General features: G+C 49.0%; 2 protein-coding genes across 3 annotated transcripts in view; one reads left to right on the forward strand and one right to left on the reverse strand.

Annotated features, from left to right (window-relative positions):
* Dnajc17 (DnaJ heat shock protein family (Hsp40) member C17) overlaps nucleotides 1-7,911 on the reverse strand; it is a 33,911-nt gene extending 26,000 nt beyond the window's left edge. The window contains exon 1 of the mRNA XM_041678833.1: nucleotides 7,720-7,911. Within this exon, the coding sequence (XP_041534767.1) occupies nucleotides 7,720-7,797 (78 nt within the window). The 5' untranslated portion in view covers nucleotides 7,798-7,911. The remainder of the gene's footprint in view (nucleotides 1-7,719) is intronic.
* Nucleotides 7,912-7,967: 56 nt separating this feature from the next.
* On the forward strand, nucleotides 7,968-14,555 carry Zfyve19 (zinc finger FYVE-type containing 19). 2 transcript variants are annotated; one of them, XM_041678832.1, is made up of 11 exons: nucleotides 7,968-8,205; nucleotides 9,547-9,668; nucleotides 9,819-9,869; nucleotides 10,212-10,330; nucleotides 10,428-10,570; nucleotides 10,936-11,044; nucleotides 12,785-12,994; nucleotides 13,404-13,483; nucleotides 13,729-13,827; nucleotides 13,932-14,044; nucleotides 14,131-14,555. In XM_041678832.1, exons 1-11 carry the CDS (start codon nucleotides 8,152-8,154, stop codon nucleotides 14,207-14,209), a joined length of 1,179 nt encoding a protein of 392 aa, XP_041534766.1. In that variant the 5' UTR covers nucleotides 7,968-8,151; the 3' UTR covers nucleotides 14,210-14,555. The 2 variants fall into 2 exon arrangements, with proteins under 2 accessions (XP_041534766.1, XP_041534765.1); XM_041678831.1 differs by lacking the exon at nucleotides 7,968-8,205 and adding an exon at nucleotides 8,723-8,792 and having other exon boundaries at nucleotides 9,482-9,668.
* The last annotated feature ends 112 nt before the right edge of the window (nucleotides 14,556-14,667 follow it).

A 14,667-nucleotide genomic window follows, 5' to 3' on the forward strand; every position in this document is an offset into this window, starting at 1 on the left:
TGCCACCCATGTTTGTCTTTTCATTCCTACAGTATTTCCCTTGCATAGCTCTACTGAGCCTCCTCCATCTCAAAGTTCATGAGTACACAGTCTGAGCTGGCAGAAACCAGAATAACATTTTATTCGGCTTTCACCTCCCACATGCCCACCTAGGACCTTGCCTGTGGTGATGAACACCATCAATTTGATTTGCATGATGCTCAATTTTGTTTCACTGACCCTACCTCCCTTCTATCCTGACCTCTGCCTCCATTGAGATCCTCTGGAGGACAGCTCAAAGAAGCTGGCGCTCTCCTTCTACTACATGAATTCTAGGATCAAACTGGGCTACCAGGCTTGGCAGCAAGCGCCGTTACCTGCTGAACTGTCTTGCAGGCTTATTTAGGCTTTCTGAGACACGATCTTGATATGTGGCCCTGGTTGGCCTGGAACTGTGTATACCAGGACAGCCCCAAACTTGCGGGCAATTTTCCTGTCTGTGCCTTCCAGGTGCTGAGATTACAGATGTGCACCTCACAGATAAGTATTTAACTTTAAAACATACAATGAATGAGGCGTGGTGGTGCCAGCTACAGTCCCAGTATTTGGGAAGGAGAAACAGGAGGATCAGGCATTCGAGACAAGCCTGGCTTATAAGAAACCCTGTTTCGCCGGGTGGTGGTGGCGCACACCTTTAATCCCAGCACTCAGGAGGCAAAGGCAGGAGGATCTCTGTGAGTTCAAGGCCAGCCTGGTCTACAGAGCTAGTTCCAGGACAGGCTCCAAAAGCCACAGAGAAACCCTGTCTCGAAACCCCCTCCCCAAAAAAAAGAAAAGAAAAAGAAAAAAGAAACCCTGTTTCCAGAAACAAACTGCAGCACTTGCAATGAGAATGCAAACAGCAATAACCACCTGGTAGCATGCCAGTGCTGAACTGCGTGCTGGATACAGATCCTGACTCACAGCGATGCAGTGCAGAGCTGCTGCCGTCACTTCCACTGGGCAGACGGGGAAGTCACGGCACAGAGAAGTTAAATATTTGTTCACAGTTACCAATGAGGCAAGTCATGAACCATGCTCAGGCAGTCTGACTCCAAAGTCCTTTCCTTTCCACTGCAAGTGACACATTTACAGTTCATAGCAGTGCAGGGTGTTCCACATTGCTGTCCACCCACCTTTAAACCATGGCAGCGATGACAGGCAGTAATTCTTGACCTCACTGAAGATAAATTAGAAGAACTCTTACTTTATACATGGCATGTGTCTATAGGCGATCATCTGATTAGAAAATGTAAGCTTGGGGCCAGAGATGGCTCGGCAGTTAAGAGCACTTATTGATGTTACAGAAGACTTGAGCTCAGTTTCTAGAACCCTCATCAGGTGGCTCACAACCACCTGTAATCTAGCTCCAGGGGATCTCTGGCCTTCGAGGGCACCTGAATCCCTGTGTGCTTGCTCAACAAATGGATACATACACATGATTTAAAAAAAAAAAAAAAACTTGAAAAAGAAAATGTGAGCTTCTAGGAAAATCGCATTCGCCTCTGAATTTCAAAATGATGATCCAGAAGCAAGAAAGAGAGGCTAGAAGCAAAACAGAAGTGGTCACTCACCAGGGATGTCAATTCACACTTCTATCAGCACCAGGCACAGCCTGACACCCAGCAAGCACTTAATAAAAATGTCTCCAGGCCATGAGACAACTCAGAGAAGAGTCGCGCTTAGCATGCACAGGCCCTGGGTTTGATCCCGGCACCAGAAGTAATGTTTACAGGAAATGTTTCTATCCTCCTCACACAATGTGTTTCCACAAACACACAGGAAGGGAGGAAAAGAAAGTTTGACTTGGTGAAGGTTCAGGTGGGCACCTGGTATGCTGCGGTCAAATGTCAGGGATGCAAGCAGAGAGATGGGCGACCTTATACCTACGTGGTGGGAATGTAGGTCACTACAATCTTTCTGCAAGGCAGACTGCACTATGAATCATAATATTGTAAATACATTAACTTTTGGTCTACTAGCTTCACTGTGCCTGAAAACAGCACTGTATGCTCATTCACCAAGTGTTTACTGAACATCTGTCAAAAGCTAGGCATTGTTCGAGGAGCTAGAAACTGCAGCAAACAAAACAGGAAGTCTCTGCCAGGATTTTCACACCCTGATGGGAGGGGCCAAAAGTGAGCAAATGACATTACGTGGTGTGCAGCTGTGAGGTCTCGCACCTAGAGAGGCAAGGGTCCTTGAAGGTGAGGGACAACTGAAAGAGCTCATGGGAAAGCCTCTCTCCCACCTGCCAATTAGATGGCCACCAAGACCAGAGAATGTTCTAGCAGAAGTATTGGGTGTAAAAGTCCCCAAAACAGATCTGTTAAAGGTGAGTTTAAAACCAAACTAAGTCGGGCGGTAGTGACGCACGCCTTTAATCCCAGCACTCCGGAGGCAGAGGCAGGAGGATCCTTGTGAGTTCGAGGCCAGCCTGGTCTACAAGAGCTAGTTCCAGGACAGGCTCTAAAACTACAGGGAAACCCTGTCTCGGAAAACAAAACAAAACAAAAATAATAAAACCAAACCAAAGCAAACAAATAAATAAAAACAGGCTGCTCTTGCAGAGAACCTACTTTTGATTCCCAGCACCCGAAGGTGCCCATGCCCATCTATAACTCCAGTTCTAGGTGATTAGACACACTCTTCTGACTTCCTCATGTGCATGCATGTGGTGTACAGACACACATACAAGCAAAATACCCATACAGATGAAATTTTAAAAAAAGTCAGGTGGTGGTAGGATTAAAGTGAGTTTGAGGCCAGCCTGGTCCACAGAGGGAGTTTCAGGACAGCTAAGGCTACACAGAGAAAATCTGTCTCCTCAGCCCCGGCCCCCGAAAAAAAGTCCAACAATCCTCATCGGTGGCCCATTCACTGTTACCCAAAACACAGAAAATAGAAGTAACATGTTTTGGCAATGAGGAGGAGGTTACAGCACGGCTGCTGTGGACGGTCAAACCGCAGGTCCTAGGAGACTCCACATACAATCAACATATGGCCCAGTGCCTCTGGACTGGGTCTATAGCCAAAAGACTTTTTTTTTTTTTTCTGGTTTTTGGTAGTGCTGGAGATCAAACTCCAGGGTTTGCAACACAGGAAGTTCTCTAGTACTGAGCTACATCCCACAGAATGCAGAGCTCAGGCAGATCTATCTGTGCAGCCGTGTCGACAGCAGCCCACAGAATGCAGAGCTCAGACAGATCTATCTGTGCAGACGCGTCCACGGCAGCCCACAGAATGCAGAGTTCAGACAGATCTGTGCAACCGCATCAACAGATTAACAAATACAAACACATGCGATGGAATTCCGCCTTAGAAAGGAAGGAAATGCTGACACAAGCCACAACACGGTCAACTCCTATAAACACTGTACTGAATGAAATAAGCCACATACAAGAGGACAAGTATTACCAGCCGCACAGAATCACAGCCACAGAGGAAAGGAGAACTGCGGCTAGGAATTCACGGCTTAGGGGAAGAGGAAATGGGAATTTATATATTTGCTACAAGGTTTTATTTGGGATGCTGGAGAGGTTCTGCAGACGGGATGGTAGCAACAGTGGTATAGCAACGTGAATGTTCTTCATACTACAAAGGAACAAAACGCCCAATTTTATGTTACGTTACATATGTTTACCACAATTTAAAACATAAAAAGAAGTGAGGCACACACCTGGAATCCCAGCACCTGGGTGATGAAAGGAAGACCAGGAGTTCAAGAACTGCCTTGGCTCCGTGAGAGCCTAATAAAACACCAGACTAAGGCAAGTTACAGAAGCAAGAGTTTATTGGGTTTACTGGGCTCCAGAGGGATAAGAGTCCGTCACCATCACAGGTGGAAGCATGGCAGCAGGCAGGCATGGCGACTGTAACGACAAACTGCGAGCTCACGGTCTGAGTTCTCGAAAGAGAACACTTTAGAAATGACTCAACTTTTGTGGGTTTCTGTTCTTGTCTTGCTTTGTTTTGAGGCAAGATTTCTCTTTGTAGTCCTGGCTTGTAGACAGAAGCTTCTATCCTGCCTGGTCCTGCAGTCATTCAGCCATTCAATCTCAAATAAATATACAGAGGCTTAGATTAATTATAAACTGTATGGCCTATTAGCTCAGGCTTATTATTTACTAGCTTTTTGTTTGTTTGTTTCTCAAGACAGGGTTTCTCTGTAGCTTTAAAGTCTGTCCTGGAACTAGCTCTTGTAGACCAGGCTGGCCTCACAAAGATCTGCCTGTCTCTGCCCCCCACCCCCCGTGCTGGGATTAAAGGCATACGACACCACCACCTGGCATAACTAGCTCTTATGACTTAAATTCACCTATAATCCTTGTCTGTGGTTAGTCACATGGCTTGGTACCTTTTCCCAGTAAAACATTCTCATCTTGCTTTCTCCGCATCTGCCTGATGACTGACTCTCTCGTGGGGACGCACAGATGTGAGTCCAGTTCCACCTTGACTAAAGGTCAGAGAGTTTGAGCTTGTTTTTTACTCTTTCAAAGTTGTTGACAACAAGTGTGGCCACGAACAAGATATCCTGACCTAGGGTGTGGTTACTGCTCATAGAGGTGGATCTGCTCCACCCTGACCAAAGGTCAGAGAATTCAAGCCTGTTCCTGCTCCTTCATTTTAAAAGGGGAGGTTTGACATAGGGAGTGCCTGCCTACAGGATACTTGGTCTAGGGTGCACACCCTGCATATCCTGCCCCAAACATCAAATGCTTTATTCAGGGAATAAAAGTTAGATGTCTCAAGTACTGAAGCAAGTAACTGTTCTGGTTGTCCTTTAAGTCATGTTAAAGCCTTCTTCCCCTTCTGGATTGGGGTATATAAACATATGGAAAATAAATGCTGGCTGATTCAGGGTTCAGTATTCACTGAATTTCCCTCCCAATGATGTTCTGTGTTTCTGTCTCTCATTTCTCTCAAATCTCTGTTCTTTTTGCTTACTAATTCTAATCCTGACGCAACATGCAAATTTTGTCAAGGCTAGACCCCGACACTCTCTGCCTTTCCTCTTCCCAGAATTCTCTTAGTCTGGTCACCCCACCTATACTTCCTGACTACCGGCCAATCAGTTTTATTAAACTAATAAGAATGACAAATCTAGCGGTGATGGCGCACACCTTTAATTCTAGCACTTGGGAGGCAGAGGCAGGCGGATTTCTGTGAGTTCAAGGCCGGCCTTCTTGAGTGTTAGGACTTAAGGGGTGTGCCACCACAGCCCAGCTGATGACCAGAGTATTTTAACTCCCAAAGCCTGCCTCCACTGACACACTTCCTCCAACAGGGCCACATCAAACAGCGCCATAAACTGAGGAACAAGTGTTCAAATGCTCAAGACTATAAGGGACATCTCATTCAAGACATCACAATTACCATATGGCAATCCTATATTTAATATTTAGCATCTTGAGAAATCTCCATACCATTTAACAATACCCATACCACAAGCAACACTCAACAGTTCCAATTTCTCTGCATCCTTAAATTCATCTGTGTAGTTACTTTGGCCTTGGAGTTTTATTTCTCTATAACAACTATCCTCGCTGATAGGAAGTAGTGGCTCACCCTAATTTGTTATTTTTGTTTTTGAGACATGTAAACCAGACTGTAAATTCAGAGAGATATATTGTGGAACAATCTTTGTACATTGTAAATATGTATTACTTTCATTGGTTTAAAAAGAGCTGATTGACCCGGGCGATGGTGGCACACGCCTTTAATCCCAGCACTCGGGAAGCAGAGGCAGGCGGATCTCTGTGAGTTCGAGACCAGCCTGGTCTACAGAGCTAGTTCCAGGACAGGCTCCAAAGCCACAGAGAAACCCTGTCTCGAAAAAACCAAAAAAAAAAAAAAAGCTGATTGGTCTATAGCGGGGCAGGAAGAGACTGATGGAAAAGCCAGACTAGAAGGACACTGAGAAGAAGGCGGAGTCTCAGAAGTTGCCAATCAGACACAGAGGAAGTGGTGGTATTATGAAATGAGGTAACAAGTCATGAGTCATGTGGTAGAACTTAATAAGAAATATGGGTTAAGTTGTAAGAGCTAATTAGTAATAAGCCCGAGCTATTGACTGAGCATTTATAATTACTGTTGAGTCTCTGTGTTGGTTATTTGGGAACTGATGGGCAGGAAAGAAAAGTCTACCTACAGAAATCCACCTGTCTCAGTCTCTCAAGTGCTAGGATTAAAGACCTACCCCACCATACCCAATCGGTCTCACTTAACCTGGAGCCGATTTGGTTAGACTGGCTCCTAGGATCCCATCTCTGCCCCTCCCAGCACTTGGATTACAGGTATGCACTTGCACACTTGGGTTTTATATACGTGCTAGGAACTGAGCTCAGGTTCTCGCATTACCAATGGAGCCTGTGTGTATCTGAGTGTGGATATGCACACAGAGCTGTGGATACCAAAGGAGGCCAAGGGCATCTGGTCCCCCTGGAGCTGAAGTCACGATGGCACTAAATTCAGGTCCTGTGCATTCTAACTACTGAACCACCTCTCTGCCTCACTTTGACCTAAAATAAAATTTGAGTTGACTGGGATGTTTTGTTGTTTTATTTCCTTGCTTGTTACAATACAATACTTTCAACATGTAAAAACCATCCTGAGTACATACTCACTAACAAAAACAGTCATTGGGGGCCAAAGAATGGCAGAGCAGGTAAAAGAATATATTGCTCTTCCAGGGGACCCACGTTCAGTTCCCAGCATCCACATCAGGCAACTCATAACTAATTCTAGATCTCATTCACATGTTCACACACATACACAAATTAAAAGTAATAAAATAGGGGCTGGAGAGATGGCCTAGCAGTTAAGAGCCCTTGTTGCTCTTGCTGAGCTTGGAGTTAGCCTTGAACTCCTGATTCTCCTCTCTCCAGCTCCTAGGCATTACAGGCTCGCACCACCATGCCCAGCCCAGTGGGCATTACTTTTTATCCGATGAACTCCCCTGCCTATACTATTAGGATTACCATTCAATCCAGGAGTAAGCAACAGAAACCTTAAGTACACCTTGATCATCACTTAAAATAAGTGGAGCGCCAGGCGGAGGTGGCGCACACCTTTAATCCCAGCACTCGGGAGGCAGAGGCAGGCAGATCTCTGTGAGTTCGAGGCTAGCCTGGTCTACAAGAACTAGTTCCAGGACAGGTTCTAAAACTACAGCGAAACCCTGTCTCTAAAAACAAAACAAAACAAATAAATAAAAAGCGGAAAAGAAAACAGAGCTCTCTGGGTCCTAGATCTCAACGCCAAATCCAGGGCAGGAGGAACTGAAGAGGGAGCGAAGAGTCTAGAGAATTGTCTTTTTTTCCCTCCCAGGCTCCACCTAAAGTTAAAACAGCTCGTTTAGAAACTGAAACACCTCCATACACACTGTGCAACTGCTGTTGCGCAGGCGCAAAAAAAGCAGTCCTGTCTCTCATATTCGAACCGGCCTCCACACACATGGCGGCTTCAGGACAGCGCAGTCACACAGTTCTCAGTCCTCAGTGCCTCCCTTCCTCCCTTCCGAACGAGGTCCTTACTCCTTTCAGGAAATGCCCAGCCTCCCCCTCTCCTCTCCCTCCCCACTTTGTAGGCATTAGGCCGGTACTCGCTCCCAGGCCGGGATAGGGCGGAGCCTAGAGAGCCGGGACCTGGCTCGGGCCGGGCGCAAGGACCGAAGAGCCGCCAGGCCTCTCAGGTTCTCACCTCTTTGTCTGCCGCCTTCTCCTCAATGCCAAGCAGCGCGTACAGATCCATCTGTAAGAGCTCTTTAGTCACCGCCATGGTTCTAGCCCTGTCCGAATTGATACTACAATTCCCAGGAGTCTGAGCGCGCGCAAGGAGGGGGGTACAGCTTGAAGCCGGCCAACGGCGCTAAGCCCCCTGGGAATCGGCGCGATCCAGTTTAGGTTTGACTGACTGTGGAGGAGCGCTCCGCGGAGAATGAACTACGACTCCCAGCATCCCACACTCCGCGGCCGCCCGCCTGGAGTGAGCCGAAAGTCAGAATTCCCCGCCCTGGGCGGCCGCTGCCTGGCGCAGGTGGGCGTGTAGGGCAGGGCTGCAAAGGCTGAGGGTCTGAGCGGCCTGCCCTGCGGTGGTGATCTGCCCTCCGGATCTGCGGCGCCGTGAGACGCCATGGAGAGCAGGTGCTACGGCTGTGCTGTCAAGTTCACCCTCTTCAAGAAGGAGGCGAGTGTTCTCCTGGAGAGCTGGAGGGCCAAGGGAGGACGCGGGCGAATCGGGCAAGAGCTGGACTTGCAGGCCCAAGACCCAGTTTGACGGTTTCTTTCTAGTGGCGTGGTTTTGACGAAGTAACTCTGTTAACATTTCTGTAAGGTGGGGCGAACGCCCACTCGTTTTGGGGGTTAAGATGATGGTCTGGCTCTGCGGGTAAACGCACTTGCCGCTAAGCCCGATGACCTCGGTTCGAACCCCAAGGAGGAGAGAACTCCCGCAAGTTGTTCTCTGATCTCCACACACGTGCCGTAGCACGCACATGTTAACACACACACACAAGAAAGAATGTAATTAAGATAAAATTCTTAAGGAGCTTTGGTGAGGCGCTGGAGCTGAAAGTGCCCTATAAATTATAACGTGTCAGTTTTCAAAAGCTACACTTTTTTCCCTTTACCGCTGAGTGGAGTATCTGCCTCCTGCTTCTTCCTGCCCTCCTTTTCTCCATCTCTGTCTTTAATATCCTATGACCGCTGTGGGTCACACCATGCCCGTTACTCTCTGTTCTGAAACCTGCGCTTTGGCAGCCTGCCCTTCTCCAGGTTAGATTCCAATGCATCCTTTTCCCCCCAGGGTATAATGGAAAGGCCTGTTCTCAGCACAGACTTACCAGGTTCTCTGTGTAAGCTTCCGGGGAGATAGTGGGAAATAAATGGGGTGAATTCATGGCATGCAGGACTGGGGCACTTCAGGAGCATGAATTTTGGAGTCAGGGTTCAAATTTCAGCTGCCCTGTCTTATGCACGGAAAGACCTCCACTGAACAAGACGTGTGATTTCTCTAGCCTCTGTTAAAATAGAGATGCTAATGGTGGGCGTCAGGATCAAATATGATAATGTGTATGAATTATGACGGTTAGATCCACGCTGTGTGCCTGGCACACACTAAGTACTTAGTAAATGAAGCTATTGTTCCCACCCTTTCCTGAGCCAACCCGCCCACCATCTTGCCAGAGCAGAGAAAGCATGGCATCTGCCCTCTGGTTCTCTTTTGTTGACTAGCCAGTGCCCTGACTCACAGGGCTTTGTGTGTCCTTGTTCTTCACCCCGTGGTAAGAACCGAAAGTGGTAGACAGCATGTGAGCCTTGGCTGAAATTTTATCTGCTTTGAACAAGAGTCTGGGATCCAAGGGATTGCCCTACCCCTATCCCTCCCTGGACCCAGGGATCCCATTTCTCTCCCTCCCTCCAACATCTGGTCACAACTTCAGTTTCTTTCTGTGAGTGCTTAGAGAGTCCCAGAGAAGAGCTGCAGGGGCGGGTGAGAGATGGATCCTCCTGCTTCTTGTTCTTCCAGTATGGCTGTAAGAACTGTGGCCGGGCCTTCTGTAATGGTTGTCTCAGCTTCAGTGCTCTGGTACCTCGGGCTGGCAACACTCAACAGAAAGTCTGCAAGCAATGCCACACGGATCTGACCAGGTGAGAGATGGGCATGGGCAAGGGTTCAGACAGACATGACAGTAAGCATCTGAGCAGGCCTTGTGGCCACAGGCCTGTCTAGGAAGTATTTGGGGTAGAAATCACTGAAGTGGGGTGATGGGCTTTTCTCACACCAAATTCCCTCTCTAGAGGACCTTCTGACAATACCTCCAAGTGGTCGCCTCCTCAGAACTACAAGAAGTAAGTACTGAAAAGAGGACCAGTGGGGACGGCAAAGGACAAGGACACCAGTAGCAAGGCTCTTTTTCTGGTGTCCAGATCAGTTGGATGCAGGATAAAGAGAATGCCCAACTCCGGCTCCTGTTTCCCTCTTAGATTCTAAAAGCCGCTCATTGATCTCTTCTCAGAAAAGGCATTTGGGAGCTCTTTCCCTGTCGGGAGTACCCTACACTTGATCAGCTAGGGTGGGCGGCAGTACCACATGAATAGAGGCACAGAAGACTGCCTCTGGAGGCCCCGATTGATTTGGACGTGTGACTTCAGTCTTCTTTGCCTTAAGAGTGTCTACTCATATCCTGCCAGGCGTGTGGCAGCCCTGGAAGCCAAGAAAAAACCCAGCACTTTCCAGAGCCAGGGCCTGACTCAGCAAGACCAAGCCATCGCTGATCGCCTAGCACGGCTCCGTCAGGAAAATAAGCCCAGTGAGTTTAAGGGAACAGGGGACCTAAAAGGCGTGGTGCAAGGGCTTGGGACTGCGCTGCCTCCGGCCCTTACAGATCCTCTGCTTGCCAATTGCAGAGTCAGTACCCTCGCAAGCAGAGATAGAGGCACGGCTGGCTGCACTGAAGGATGAAGTCCAGGGTTCCATCCCTTCCACACAGGAGATGGAGAATCGGCTTGCAGCCTTACAGGGCAGAGCGCCACCTTCTCACGTGAGACCGGTGAGTGTTATGGCTTGGGAGAGAAGGGTTTCCTAGGGCAAGCACCCTACAGAAGCCCAGATACATGTATGGTCATGTGCTTTGCAGGAGTTAGCAAAGCCTCCCACCCCTACCTCCTGAGCCTTAGGCCTGCTCTCAAGCCAAAGAACAAGTGCCAAGCAGCAGGACTGAGTGCGGCAGCAAAGAGGATGCTCAGTCCTGTGGGGAGCTGCCAGACCTACTCACCTGTGTGGACCTTGAATCCATGCCTTCCCATGGGCTTTGAAAACTCTTCAGCATCCACCCCTGACTCAGGCTTTTTCTGGACTTCTGGTGTGGCCTTCCCCGTACCCCTATTCCCCACTGAGGTTCCCTCCTCTGCACAGGCACACCAGGCACCAGATACCAGGACCCAGGCTCAGCAAACGCAGGATCTGCTCACACAGCTGACAGCTGAGGTGGCTATTGATGACAACTGGGAACGAAGAGGCCCAGGTAACCTTCCACTTGGCTTCTCCAAAGTTATGCCCTGCCTCTTCTGCCTACCCTCTTGGGAGACGAATATGAGTTAGAAAATGGTCAACACTAAAGAACTTCTGTGTACTGAGTGCTTGCTCTAGGAGCCAGTGTAGGCCTCTAGAATCCAGTCTCGAGATGGGGAATTCCAATCCCACCACCCTAAATGAGTTCCTTCACCTATCTAAATCTCTCTACTCTGTAAACTCAAGCTATATGTGATAAAGACCTGTCTCGTACTAGAAGCCATGAGAAATAAATGGAGTAATACAGTAAGTGCTTGGGTCGCTTGGCTCATGGTGGGCGCTTAGTAACTGTTGTCTACAGTAAAGGCACTGGGGATGGGAGGATGGGGAAGAGGCTTAAACTAAAGGAGTTAGGTTTCAGTTGCCTCCTTCTGCCAGCCACATTTCAACCGTTGGTACCCACGTGAGCTTGCACAGACACCATGGACAGCGTGAAAGTAGGTCATGCTGTGGAGCGCTTCTGCACAGCAGGAGTGATGGACAGTGGCACCTGGAGACTCTAGAGCAGCGTTCCCACTAGGGATGAGTTTTACCTTAGGGCACTTTTGGAATGTTTAAAGACATTTCCGTTGTCACAGTCACAGGCACTCCTGCCATCTGGTAGGTGGGAGACAGGGATGCTGCTGGGCACCCGATCGTGCAGTTGTCAGCTTCCCGCCCCCAAGAGGAAATTGTCCCCTTAAACGTATCAAAAGAACTAAGATTGATAAACTGTTTTATAGACATAGTCTCAGTGGGTGCCCTCTGACAGAGGGCTGTTATCCTTACGTGTAACTAAAGAAGCAGACTTGGTAAGCTTAGGGACTTGGCATACAGCCTTTAACTGGCAGGGACGAGCCTTCTACAGAAAGCTATTTTTGTTTTTGTTTGTTTCTTTTATGAGATAGGGCCTCATGTAGCCCTTGTGTGGCTGGCCTTAAACTTGCCGTGATCTTCCTGCCTCCACCTCCCAACCGCTGTCATTGCAGGAGGGCACTGTCGTGGCCACCTTGGTTTTAAAGCTCTTGCTGTTGACTAAGGGTGACCACGTCAGGGCCACATCCACTCTGATAAAATTTCTTCTTGCCCATTGTCTAAGACTGCTGCTTCTGTCAGGACCTCTTGCTGTTGCTCCCAGAGAAAGCTAATTCCAGCCCTGAAAGACATAAACTAGCTAAACCTTAGCCTCCCGTATCCTGATCCTTCAGGGCAGTGAGTCTCAAGCCATAGGATAGCCACCTTCTGTTAACTAGGGGGGTGGAGGCTGATGCATTTGAAAAATACATGATTAAAATTACTAGTTTTGCCAGGTGTGATTAAAATTACTAGTTTTACAGACACACACCTGTAATCCTAGGAATTGTGAGGCAGAGGCAAGAAGATCAAGAATTCTAGGCCAAACCGGGTGATGGTGGCACACGCCTTTAATCCCAGCACTCGGGAGGCAGAGGCAGGCGGATCTCTGTGAGTTCGAGGCCAGCCTGGTCTATAAGAGATAGTTCCAGGACAGGCTCCAAAGCCACAGAGAAACTCTGTCTCGAAAAAAAAAAATTATATTTGGAAGAAATAGCAATTTTGTCTATACTATAAGCCTAGTACTGAGCAAAAAAAAATGATAACATATGGTTAAAAATTAGTTGAGAAATGGGTTCAGTGGCTTCTGGAGTGAGATCTTGGAATTTTTCTGCCTTCCTAACTGTATTACCTCTTCCAGCGACCCCACTCCAGAATGACCTCAACAAGGGAGGTACAAGGAAGGAGCACACAAATTCCCCGGGTCAGGCCAACTCATCCCTGGAGGAGGAGAAGAGCAGGCTGCTGGCCCAGGCAGCAGTTGAGCTACGGGAGGAGAACACCAGGCAGGAACGGATCCTGGCTCTGGCCAAAAGATTGGCCTTGCTTCAGGGACAGGACCCCAGCAAAGGTAAAGGCTTGAGCCAGCCTCCTTATTCAGGCCCCCTGGCCAAGACCTGCTGCTACCTCAGATTACACTTTCCCTGCCAGTACTAAAGCCGGTACTCAGGGTCCCCGTGCCAGAGGATCTGTGTCCTGTCAAGAACCATGAGATAGAATGGGGCAGAGCAAGGAATGAGGGCTCTGAGGCAGCCATAACGAGGCCGTGGGACCTTTAATGCCTCCCTACTGCCCTCCACTCTCACGGCTGATGCCCAGCCTTGCAGGGCTAGAGTAAGGAAGCGCAGGAGCAGGAGCTTGATTCTCAGCTCCAAAACAGGTGCCCCCAGGAAGCCAACAATTCTAGAAGACAAGAGGGCAGCCATCTGGTGAAATATCTCACCTCCCTCCGTCCTCTGTTCCTGCCCCCCTCACTCAAGTGAGCCTCCAGGACTATCGCCTACCAGACAGTGATGAGGAGGAGGATGAAGAGACAGCCATCCAGAGACTCCTGCAGCAGGTAGCCTTGTTACCCACCCATCACCCTTCTGCTGCTGCCTCATTGTTGCCTCACTCCCTGGCCTCTAGCGCCACATGAGTGGTTGTTCCACAGCTCCAATTTTAGTTGGGATCCGTTTCCTACCTCAGGAAACCAAGAAGGTATAGCAGGAAGTAAAGGGTGAAGCTGAGAAGTTAGGCCGCAGAACGCTGGGAGGGGAACCTGGGCCTAGAGCAGGAAGTAGTTCTCTTCCTCCCTGTTCACAGCTCACTGAAGAAGCTGCCCTGGATGAGGCAAGTGGCTTTAACATCCCTGTGGAACCAGCTCCCGGACCCCAGGCCCAACCCCGCAGGGCCAAGACTGAGGTGAGAAAAGCCCCACACAGGCATCCCCACGCTTGCCACACAAGCCTTGCACCTGGCTCACTGCTCCAGCTGTACCTAACTCCCCCATTCTTCTCTTCCTGAAGCCCCAGGCTGAGGAGGAAGAGGAGGAGCTCCCCTGGTGCTGCATCTGCAATGAGGATGCCACCCTGCGCTGTGCTGGCTGCGATGGAGACCTCTACTGTGCCCGGTGCTTCCGGTGGGTGCAGGTAGAGTGTTCTGGGGGTAGACTGATCTTGGCTTGAGGGCTGCCAAGATCTCTGCCATTCATTCTTTGCTCCCCAGGGAAGGTCACGATAACTTTGATCTTAAAGAGCATCAGACTTCTGCATACCACCCCCGAACTCCTGGCCGAGAACACTAAGAAAACCCCGATGACCTCCTGAGGTGGCAGTGCCACGGGCAGCCAGCAGGCTGGGACGGCCACCTGGGCCTGGTCTCGGGCCAGCCAGTGGGATAGCAGATCCAACTCTACTGATGGCAAACACACTGTGTTTTGAGCTTCACAGTCCCTGTAAGGAAGAAAGAGTCCATTGAAGAGAATGAGTCTTAGAGGAGCCAGAGGAAAGGAGGAGTAAGGGTCCTCAAGAGCCTGACCTGAAACTGAGAGGCAGATGGGGAAGACCACACTGAATCTAAGGATGAGCCCTGAAACCTGGTTCCAGGGCCCAGCCCTGGCCTGTAGTGAATCTAATAAAATATGTTATTGAGTCAGTGGCCCCAGAATTTTTTTTCTGTACTGGGGATTGTATCTAGGGCCTTGTACATACTGGACAAAGACTCTACCCCTGAGCTACATCCTTAGCTCTAGACTTTTTATTT

The sequence above is a fragment of the Microtus oregoni genome, unplaced genomic scaffold, assembly GCF_018167655.1.
Source record: "Microtus oregoni isolate MIOR12 unplaced genomic scaffold, Mior012 000031F_ref0000149, whole genome shotgun sequence".
Taxonomy (NCBI): Eukaryota; Metazoa; Chordata; class Mammalia; order Rodentia; family Cricetidae; genus Microtus; species Microtus oregoni.

Coding starts and splice junctions, on each gene's coding strand:
- Zfyve19 (XM_041678831.1), top strand. CDS start 8,738: ATGCCCGTTACTCTCTGTTCTGAAACCTGCGCTTTGGCAGCCTGCCCT. Junction 10,571..10,935: donor CACCTTCTCACGTGAGACCG/GTGAGTGTTATG, acceptor TCCTCTGCACAG/GCACACCAGGCACCAGATAC. Junction 13,828..13,931: donor CCCGCAGGGCCAAGACTGAG/GTGAGAAAAGCC, acceptor CTCTTCCTGAAG/CCCCAGGCTGAGGAGGAAGA.